Source organism: Ursus maritimus, unplaced genomic scaffold (genome assembly GCF_017311325.1).
Source record: "Ursus maritimus isolate PB19 unplaced genomic scaffold, ASM1731132v1 scaffold_6, whole genome shotgun sequence".
In the NCBI taxonomy this organism is placed as follows: Eukaryota; Metazoa; Chordata; class Mammalia; order Carnivora; family Ursidae; genus Ursus; species Ursus maritimus.
Window position 1 is genome coordinate 25,208,728 of NW_024426774.1, and position 11,029 is coordinate 25,219,756.

Sequence of the window (11,029 nt, forward strand, 5' to 3'; positions counted from 1 at the left end):
CTTTCAGTATCCCAAGTCCATTAAATGATCTCTGGAATGTTATGACCCAAGCTGACACCCCCCGACACCTCTTTGCCTAGAAGTTTTTACTCATCCTTTAGGTACCAACTTAATTGTTAACTCCTATGCAAAAAATTTCAATATTTCCTTGTACTCATTGATGGCCATGCCGGGCCTTCCCATAGCTTTACTGCTGATGCATCATGCATCTCTGCAAGTCTGTGTCATGTTTTACCCTCAAACCCTATCCCTCCAAATTGGAAGCCACAGTTATGTGGCTTGGATATTAAATTTAAGTATATTTATTCAAACATTTAAAAACGTAGATGGGTCCGTAAACGTGATTAAGTTTATCAATAGATAGGGACTTGTAGTGAAAAGAGCACTAGACTAGAAGACAGATTTGAGTACCATCCTAATTCTGTTCCTTCCTTACCTTTTCTGGCCTCAGTTGTCTCCCTCATAATGTGGCTAGACTACAGCCCCAGTTTCTGGGTGGCAATTTACAATTTATCTGCTTTTTTATTATAATCCAATCCAGCACTCTTCCTTTCACACGTGACTCTCGGAGCCGCTATATAATTTACTCAAAATCTCCTTACAAATAGTCAAGGACTAAAAGCAAAGCAATCTTGGTATGCTAGACCGGAGCTGACCTCTAGGAATGTTCCTAGTTCTAAAATTCTGTAAGCCCATCCAGTGAACGAAAACGTTGGAAAACAAGTAAAGAAGAGCCACAAGCGAAGAGACGTAAAGTAAACAAGGGTAGCCCAGAAGGCAAGGGAAGCCTGGAGGTTCCAAGAATTAGAAGTGAACTTCCCGTCCTTGGGTCAACTTCCGGAATCAACAACAGGGAGACCCAATGAGAACCTTTCTCCCGGGAGCCAATGGCAGAGCACATTACAAAGAGCCAATCCAAGGGCCGCTGTCACTGTTATGGTCCTGTCAGGGCGCCGGCGTCGTGGTGCTTGGGCGGCCGCCACCTAAAGGACTTCAGTGGGGCAGTCTCGGGGTAGCTTGTCTCCGGCCTCGCTCCCAGCCTGCTCCTTCCGGCTCACGGGCCTCACCGTAGGGCGTGCGTGCGGGCCGGTGCCGCGGCCGCCTTGGGGCCTGGGCCGAGCCGCAGAGGGGCCGCGAGATGCAGCCGCCGGGTCCGCCCCCGGCGTATTCCCCCACGAACGGGGACTTCACCTTTGTCTCTTCGGCAGACGCGGAAGGTGAGGCTGAGCCCCGGGAAGGCCCGTCCCCCCGGTGGACGCGGGGTCCGACGCGGGGGGCTCTTTCTCATGCTGAGGCGGTTGCGGCTGGGTGGGGACAGGCAGGAAGCTGACTGGGGACCGGAGCCCTCTGCGCCTGCCCGGCCTTCCGAGAGGGCCTTAGTGGCCGACAGAGGGCTGTGGGGGAGGTGTCCCGAATGACTCGTTGGGCTTCTGGCTCGCCCCGCACCTCAGGTGGGCCCACGCAACAGTAAGATTTTATGTCCGCAGTGATTTGCTGTTACTCGAAAAAGGGGTAGTTAGATTGGCCAGGTGTCAGAGAATGAAAACAAGGTAGGGGAGCTGTGTTCCTCTCTTATTTATGGATAGATGACTTTATGCTGGAATTAGACTCGGTAGTGCGAATACAAACTTCCCTCCGGGAGTTCGTGGGTTTTTTTGTCGTCGTCGTCGTATTCTTCTTCTCCTTCTCCTTCTCCTCCTCCTCCTCCTCCTCCTCCTCCTCCTCCTCCTTCTCGTCCTCCTCCTCCTCCTTCTTCTTTCTCCTCCTTTCTCCTCCTTTCTCCTCCCTTCTCCTCCCTTCTCCTCCTTTCTCCTTTTTTTTTTAATGGACTCTGATATCTTGCCGACGTCCCGGTTTTCCTCCTGTTTCATAGTGTTTGACCTCAATATTCAGAGAAGTGGGCCCAAGCATGTTTGAAACTTCTTGTGATACAATTGGGTTGTTCCCAAAGGCTTCTACTTATTTCCTTGTCCTGTCGTGAGGAAGCAATTATGCCGGAGAGATTTTTCTTTTTCTACATCACAGGAAAGTTTGTTTTCCTCCTTTTCTCTGTTCCTTACCAGACTCTTTGTAACCCGAATCTTTCTCTGCTAGTCAGTTTCAAATTTTACTTTTATTAGGCTATGTACACAGGACTTACTGCCCAATAATAAAAAAATAAATTATGCATGAAGCTGTAGAAATTTCACTCTAGAGAAGAAGAACGTAGCGTTTGCTCAGAAATCTGGTTTCAGGATGCATCAGTTAGTACAGCTTGTTTTTCTTTGTTTTGTTTTCCTTGTTTCGATTTCTGAGTGGCATTGTTTAAAAAAACCAATATCGCACTGTTTTTAACTACCTAAAATTTAAATTAGAGAAAAAGAAAGAAACGAAAAGTATTGTAGTTTTGGTTATAATTTAAAATGGAAAATACAATTTTTATTTATCATAGAGAACATAGCTGATACTTTTATTTTACTTTTTTCCTAAAAATTTTTTAAAAGATTTTATTTATTTGAGAGAGAAAGCGTGAGCAGGGGGAGAGGGAGAAGCAGACTCCCCCCTGAGCAGGGATCCCAATGTGGGACTGGATCTCAGAACCCTGGGATCATGACCTGGGTGGTAGACGGTCTTAACCCACTGAGCCACCCAGGCTCCTCTGATATGCTTATCTTAAACTTAATATGAATATTTGGTGAAATATAGCAACCCAAAGTATTTCAGTTTGCTTAAATTTGATAGCATAGTGCTTCTGGAGGAATATCAACTTTAATTTACCAGACTTTTTAAAGAATTGTCTTATCATTGTTCAAACTCATGTAACTGTGTGTATATATTTCTTATCCACCCCCTCACCCCCTGAAATAACCTTTCTCAAATACACCTAAAAAAACCTAACAATGATACAACAAGCTAACCCATTGACTCTATATACTAAACCAAGAAACCTGGACTAAGTAAACCTAACCTAATGGATATAAGGTTTATTTGAACTTCTCCGTGTAGCTTCTAAAGATATAGACTCCCTGTATATCCGAAGATGTATACACAAAGATAGACATGTATAATAATACCCTTAAGTGTATGACATTGTACATTTTAAATTTACAGAGTATTTTAAGGAAATGGCTTGTGTGGTCTTTATAAGAATTATGCTGAGCATCATTTTTCTTGTATTTTATAATGAAAATGAGGCTTAGAGAAGTTCAGTAACCTCCACATGAAGGATCTGAATGAAGAACTAATCAGAATTCTTTCCATGAAATTGTGATGATTCTTACATTTTTGTAAATTGAATAGTGTATCTGAAGTATAGTGTTAAGAGTCCTGGGTTTGCATCCTGGCTTTGCCAGTTACTATCTCTGTGATATTGCCCAAGTTACTTAGCCTCTCAGCTTCAGTTTTCTCATATACAAAATGGGAATTAATACACAAGTGCTTAAATATTTTGCAAACTCAGAGTACTTAGTACTATATCCAGTAGAGTTAAGAGCTTGGTACATGTTAGTAATGATGCTGCTCGGTTTTCACTATTAACTGGCTCCACACTTATTTTTTATTGTTCTCTAACATGAAAATTTGACTCTGCAACTCTCTTTTCTCTGGTTCCTAAGCATATTATATAAATTCTTTCTTCTCCCTTTGCTGCTTTTACTCTAACCATGAGTATTTTCAGTGTATATTTTCCGTCTAGATTCTGTCCAAGTCTCTCTTAATGATACCAATCTGTACTGCTTGTACATGCTTATCCTTTGTTCTAAAATGTGCCTTGGTGTCCTGTCTCCATACCTGTGTGTATCCTGGTCCTCATGCTTAGAATGCCTTTCTCCTCCTTACCTGGAGTTGAGACTTAAGACTGGACTGGAATGCTCCTTCCTTGGTGAAACCTTGCTTAACTGTCCCTTAGAGAATTCCCTAATCTTTTCTATAACTCCAGCACTTGTACCACAGAACCCAGAACATAAACATCACGAAATAATTGTTGAAAGAATAAATGATTTCTGTTTTTATCTCATATGACATTGATACTTGAGACTATAAAACAGCACATTTTGGATGGTATCACTAAAAAATTTCTGGATGTAGAGCCAGCAGACTTCAGTTAAAGTTCTAAGTCTTAGAGTAGTATGTGATATCAGGCAGGTTACATAACTTCTGTAGCTTCTATTTTCTCACCTATAAATGAAAAGCAGGGGCACCTGGCTGGGTTAGTTCATAGAGCATGCAACTCTTGATCTTGGGGTTGTGAGTTTGAGTTCCATGTTGGGTGTAGAGATTATTTTTTTAAAAATGTTTTTAAATGGGGCACCTGGGTGGCTCATTTGGTTGTGTCTGAATTTTGATTTCGGCTCAGATTGTGATCGCAGGGTCCTGGGATTGTTGGGCTCTGTGCTTAGTCTGGAGTCTGCTTGAGATTCCTCTCCCTCTGCCCTTCCCCCTGCGTGCACATGCTGTCACGTGCTCACTTGCTCTCAAATTTTAATAAATAAATCTTTTTTAAAAATGAAAAAAAAATTAAATATTTTCTTTATTTATTTGACAAAGCACAAGCAAGAGGAGCAGCAGAGGGAGAGAGATTGTGACCTGAGCTGAAGGTAGACGCTCAACCAACTGAGCCACACAGGCGCCCTAAAAACGAAAAAAAAAATTTTTTAAATGAAAAGCATACATAATACTGTGAGATATTTAAGATAATATGTATAAAAGCAAGTTCCATAAGTACAAGTTAAAAGAACATGAGCTATGTGTGAATAAACCAATAAATGAATAAATAGATGGATAATGAAATCCAGGCTGAATATTCAAGTCGATAGTATAAAACTATATCCAAAAGCAGTAATGAAATGCATGTATGTAAAAGGAAGAATGTAATGACATATATATGTGAACTGTAGTATAGAAACCTTCAAGGATCCTTTGACTTTATTTTGTATCAGATAAATAAGTAATTCTTTGCCTGGTTTATGTCTGGGCACTTAGTAACACAGAATCTGCCTTAATCATAATTTGTATTTTAACAAGATCCCACTGTGGTTCATATGCATATTAAGCTTGAGAAGCACTGATTTAGAATGTTATGAACGATTAGAAGAGGAGGAAATTTTTTGTAGCTGTAAGATCAGGGACAGTTTAATGGAGATATTTTGCCAAACTTTGAAGGATAGATCATGTTTTATATATAGGATGGGCTAAGTACCCCATGTGCAAGGGTGACACCAAGAAATGGTCTAATAAGACAGATACATTTCATCGTACATAATAAATGGTATAAAAAGTATGGTTCAAAGGAGGAAGTGGTTAACTGCAGGAAGGATGAAGGAAGTCTTCAGGGACAGATGAGGTGTATTTTGAAGGATAAGTAGGAGTTTTTCCAGTTGAAAAGGGGGAAGAACATTCACTTAAGAACTGTGCAAGTACAATACTTGGTGGAGCTGTCCCTTGGTCTTATACTTTTTAATCTGCACAGACCTAAAACTGCTCATTTACACCATGAGCTCCTCACCGTAAGAAGCTGTGCTTTGCTTATTCTCACTGCCTAGCACGGAGCCTAGCTCATAGCAGGAACTTGGTGATGAATGAATGATACTTTTTGATTAAGATAAAGGTGTTGTGCTCCTAGAAGTGAAGACAATACTAATTCAAGAGAAATTCAGCTAGTAGTTGGAAAGGTAATGAACAGAAACAACGAAGCAAGAAAGATGATCTAAGCCACCTGATAGCCATTTTCCTGTCTTCATATTTTTCTACCTCTAAATATCTTTGTATCTATATTGAAACATTTATCTTTCCTGCAGATCTTAAAGGAAGGGTTTCTTTCCTGGGATGAGCCTCTACTAGTGCTTTTATGCTCATATTTTCCTGCCTTTTTTGGAACCTTTCTTTCTCTTCGTTGTTTTTCTCTCTAGCATTTTCTATTTCTCCTGTTTTTTCCATCTCTAACATTACTCACAGGTCCCCTCCTAATTGACAGAATTATAAATTAAATCTACTTCCCTTTTTCCTTATTTTCATAGCCAGGCTATCTCTTTTTTCCTGTTACCTCAGCATCCATCAATCCCTACCACTCTGTTGGCACTTTACTTGCTTCCTTTCATCTGCAGAAGTATCTTCCGCAGTGTTTCCCAGCGGGGAAAGGTTCCATGACAACATAAATGTGACATAAGACAAGTAATGTGTTAAGCTAAATTAAACCAGTTTCCTTAATGCAGAATTCCCAGAGCCTTTGTGTGTGTGTGTGTGTTTGTGTGTGTGTAATAATATTTTTATTATGTTAGTCACCATACAGTACATCCCTAGTTTTTGATGTAAAGTTCCATGATTCATTACTTGTGTATAACGCCCAGTGCACCAAGCAATATGTGCCCTCCTTAATACCCATCACCGGCCTATCCCATTCCCCCACTCCCCTCCCCTCTGAAGCACTCAGTTTGTTTCCCAGAGTCCATAGTCTGTCATGGTCCATTCCCCCTTCTGTTTACTACCCCCTTTCTTCTTCCCTTTCTTCTCCTACCGATCTTCCTACTTCTTATGTTCCATAAATGAGTGAAACCATATGATAATTGTCTTTCTCTGCTTATTTTGCTTAGCATTATCTCCTCTAGTCCCGTCCATGTTGCTGCAAATGTTGGGTAATCGTTCATTCTGAATGCTGAGTAATATTCCATTGTATATATGGACTACATCTTCTTCTTCCAGTCATCTGTTGAAGGGCATCTCAGCTCCTTCCACGATTTAGCTATTGTGGACAATGCTGCTATGAACATTGGGATGCATATGGCCCTTCTCTTCACTACGTCTGTATCTTTGGGGTAAACACCCAGTAGTGCAATGGCTGGATCATAGGGTAGCTCAATTTTTAACTTTTTAAGGGACCTCCACACTGTTTTCCAGAGTGGCTGTACCAACTTGCATTCCCACCAACAATGTAGGAGGGATCCCCTTTCTCCACATCCTCTCCAACAATTGTTGTTTCTTGCCTTGTCTATTTTTGCCATTCTAACTGGCGTAAGGTGGTATCTCAGTGTGGTTTTGATTTGAATTTCCCTGATGGCTAATGATTTTGAACATTTTTTCATGTGTCTGTTAGCCATTTGTATGTCTTCATTGGAAAAGTGTCTGTTCATATCTTCTGCCCATTTTTTGATTTGTTTATTTGTTTCTCGTGTATTGAGTTTGAGAAGTTCTTTGTAGATCTTGGATACCAGTCCTTTATCTGTAGTGTCATTTGCAAATATATTCTCCCATTCCGTGGGCTGCCTCTTAGTTTTTCTGACTGTTTCCTTGGCTGTGCAGAAACTTTTAATCTTGATGAAGTCCCATAAATTCATTTTATCTTTTGTTTCTCTTGCCTTTGGGGATGTGTCATGAAAAAGGTTGCTTTGGCCGATGTCGTAGAGGTTGCTGCCTATGTTCTCCTCTAGAATTTTGATGGATTCCTGTCTCACATCGAGGTCTTTCATCCATTTGGAGTTTATTTTTGTGTATGGTGTGAGAGAGTGGTCAAGTTTCATTCTTTTGCATGTAGCTGTCCAATTTTCCCAGCACCATTTATTGAAGAGACTGTCTTTTTCCCACCGGATGTTTTTTCCTGCTTTATCAAATATTAGTTGCCCAAAGAGCCGAGGGTCCATTTCTGGGCTCTCTATTCTGTTCCATTGGTCTATGTGTCTGTTTTTGTGCCAGTACCATGCTGTCTTTGTGATCACAGCTTTGTAGTACAGCTCGAAATCCGGCATTGTGATGCCCCCAGCTTTGTTTTTCCTTTTCAACAGTTCCTTGGAGATTCGGGGCCTTTTCTGTTTCCATACAAATTTAAGGACTATTTGTTCCAGTTCTTTGAAAAATGTCCTCGGTATTTTGATCGGGATAGCATTGAAAGTGTAGATTGCTCTGGGTAGCATGGACATTTTAACTATGTTAATTCTTCCAATCCATGAGCATGGAATATCTTTCCATCTTTTTATGTCTTCCTCAATGTCTTTCAAGAGTGATTTATAGTTTCTAGAATATAGGTCCTTTACGTCTCTGGTTAAGTTAATTCCAAGGTAACGTATGGTTTTTGGTGCTATTGTAAATGGGATGGATTCCCTAATTTCTCTTTCTTCGGTCTCGTTATTCGTGTATAGAAATGCAACTGATTTCTGAGCATTGATTTTGTATCCCGCCACGTTACTGAATTGCTCTATAACTTCTAATAGTTTGGGAGTGGCTTCTTTTGGGTTTTCCATATAGAGTATCATGTCATCTGCAAAGAGAGACATTTTGACTTCTTCTTTGCCAATTTGAATACCTTTGATCCCTTTTTGTCGTCTGATTGCTGTTGCAAGGACTTCTAGTACTATGTTGAATAATAGTGGCGAGAGTGGGCATCCTTGTCGAGTTCCTGATCTTAAGGGAAAGGCTTCCAGCTTTTCCCCATTGAGAATAATATTTGCAGTAGGCTTTTCATAGATGGCTTTTATGAGATTGAGAAATGTACCTTCTATTCCTACACTCTGAAGGGTTTTAATCAGGAAAGGATGCTGTATTTTGTCAAATGCTTTTTCGGCATCGATTGAGAGGATCATATGGTTCCTGAGTCTTTTCTTGTTGATATGATGTATCACGCTGATTGATTTGCGAATATTGAACCACGCTTGCATCCCAGGTATGAATCCCACTTGATCGTGATGGATAATCCTTTTAATGTACTGTTGGATTCTATTAGCAAGTATCTTGTTGAGGATTTTGGCGTCCATATTCATTAGGGAAATCGGTCTGTAATTCTCCTTTTTGAGGGGGTCTTTGCCTGGTTTGGGGATCAAGGTAATATTGGCCTCATAGAATGAGTTTGGTAGCTTTCCTTCTGTTTCTATTTTTTGAAATAGCTTTAGGAGAATAGGTATTATTTCTTCTTTGAGTGTTTGGTAGAATTCCCCAGGAAAACCGTCCGGGCCTGGAGTTTTGTTATTTGGAAGGTTGTTTATCACTGACTCAATTTCTTCATAATTAATTGGCCTGTTTAAGGAATCAATTTCTTCCGGTTTCAATCTTGGTAGTTTATAGGTTTCCAGGAAGGATTCCATCTCTTCCAGATTGCTTAGTTTATTGGCATATAGCTGTTGATAAAAATTTCTAATAATCCTTCCAATTTCAATGGTGTTCGTCGTGACCTCTCCTTTTTCATTCATAATTTTAATAATCTGGGTCCTTTCTCTTTTCTTTTGGATAAGTCTTGCCAGTGGTCTGTCAATTTTATTGATTCTCTCAAAGAACCAGCTTCTAGTCCTGTTGATCTGCTCTACTGTACTTCTGGTTTCTGCTTGATTGATTTCAGCTCTAATTTTGGTCAACTGCTTCCTCGTGCGTGGATTAGGCCTGTCCCTCTGTTGCTGTTCCAGCTTCTTGAGGTGAGAATATAAAAACTGCATGAGTTTGGTAGTTTTCCTTCTGTTTCTATTTTTTGAAACAGCTTCAGGAGAATAGGTATTATTTCTTCTTTGAATGTTTGGTAGAATTCCCCAGGAAAACCGTCCGGGCCTGGAGTTTTGTTATTTGGAAGGTTGTTTATCACTGACTCAATTTCTTCATAATTAATTGGCCTGTTTAAGAAATCAATTTCTTCCTGTTTCAGTCTTGGTAGTTTATAGGTTTCCAGGAAGGCATCTATTTCTTCCAGGTTGTTTAATTTAGGCATATAATTGATAATAGTTTCTAATGATTCTTTCTATTTCATTGGTGTTGGTTGTGATCTCTCCCCTTTCATTCATAATTTTATTAATTTGGGTCCTTTCTCTATTCTTTTGAGCAAGTCTGGCCAGTGGCTTATCAATGTTATTTATTCTTTCAAAGAACCAGCTCTGCATTTTAGATTTTTCTGTTCTTTTGAGTGAGGCTTGGATGGCTATGTTTTTCCCCTTAGGACCGCCTTTGCCATGTCCCATAGGTTTTGGACTGTTGTGTTTTCATTCTCGTTGGTCTCCATAAATTGTTTAAATTGATTTTTAATTTACTGGTTTACCCAATCATTCTTGAGCAGGATGGTTCTTAGTTTCCAAGTGTTTGAGTTTCTTCCAAATTTTTCCTTGTGATTGAGTTCCATTTGCAAGGCACTGTGGTCTTAGAAAATGCAGGGAATAATTTCAGTCTTTTGGTATCGGTTGAGACCTGTTTTGTGACCCAGTATATGGTCTGTTCTGGAGAAAGTTCCTTGTGCATTCGAGAAGAATGTGTATTCTGTTGTTCTGGTGTGCAGTGTTCTGTATATATCTATGAGGTCCATCTGGTCTAGTATGTCATTCAAAGCTCTTGTTTCTTTGTTGATTTCTGCTTACGTGATCTGTCTCTTGCTGAGAGTGGAATGTTGAGGTCCCCTACTATTAACATATTTTTATTTTTATGTCTCTTTATTCTGGTTAGGAGTTGGCTTGTGTATCTTGCTGCTCCCTTGTTGGGGGCATAGGTATTTATAATTGTCATATCCACTTGTTGGATACATCCTTTAAGAATAATATAGTGTCCTTCTGTATCTCTAGCTACAGTCCTTAGTTTAAAATCTAATCTGTCTGATATGAGAATTGCTACCCCAGCTTTCTTTTGAGGTCCATTGGCATGAAAAACAGGTTTCCATCCCTTCACTTTCAGTTTGGATGTATCTTTAGGTTCAAGATGAGTCTCTTGTAGACAGCAAATGGATGGGTCATGTTTTTTTTATCCAATCTGCAGCCCTGTGGAGTTTTATGGGAGCATTTAGGGCATTCACATTGAGAGTGATTATTGAGAGATATGATTTTAATGATGTCATGTTGCCTGTAAAGTCTTTGTTTCTATAGATTGTAAATTTCTGTTCTGTATCACTCTTGGGGCCTTTTTACTTTTCTAGAAACCCCCCTTAATATCTCCTGTAGGGCTGTTTTCGTGGTTACGAAATTGGTTAGTGTCTGGCGATCCTGGAAGGTCCTTATCTCTCCATCAATTCTGAATGACAGCCTTGCTGGATAAAGGGTCCTTGGCTGCATGTTTTTCTCGGATAGAGCTTTAAAAATACCCTGCCAACCCTTCCTCTCATTCA

General features: G+C 40.1%; 1 protein-coding gene and 1 pseudogene across 3 annotated transcripts in view; one reads left to right on the top strand and one right to left on the bottom strand.

Moving 5' to 3' along the window:
* Nucleotides 1–912: 912 nt before the first annotated feature.
* Nucleotides 913–11,029, top strand: part of YIPF4 (Yip1 domain family member 4) — a 52,124-nt gene continuing 42,007 nt past the window's right edge. Inside the window, exon 1 of one of the 3 annotated variants that reach the window (XM_040623075.1) lies at nt 913–1,217. In XM_040623075.1, coding sequence (XP_040479009.1) covers nt 1,139–1,217 — 79 coding nt within the window. In that variant the 5' untranslated portion in view covers nt 913–1,138. The remainder of the gene's footprint in view (nt 1,218–11,029) is intronic. The other 2 variants (XM_040623073.1, XM_040623074.1) reach the window with 2 other exon arrangements.
* LOC121100983 overlaps nt 1,285–11,029 on the bottom strand; it is a 24,287-nt pseudogene continuing 14,542 nt past the window's right edge.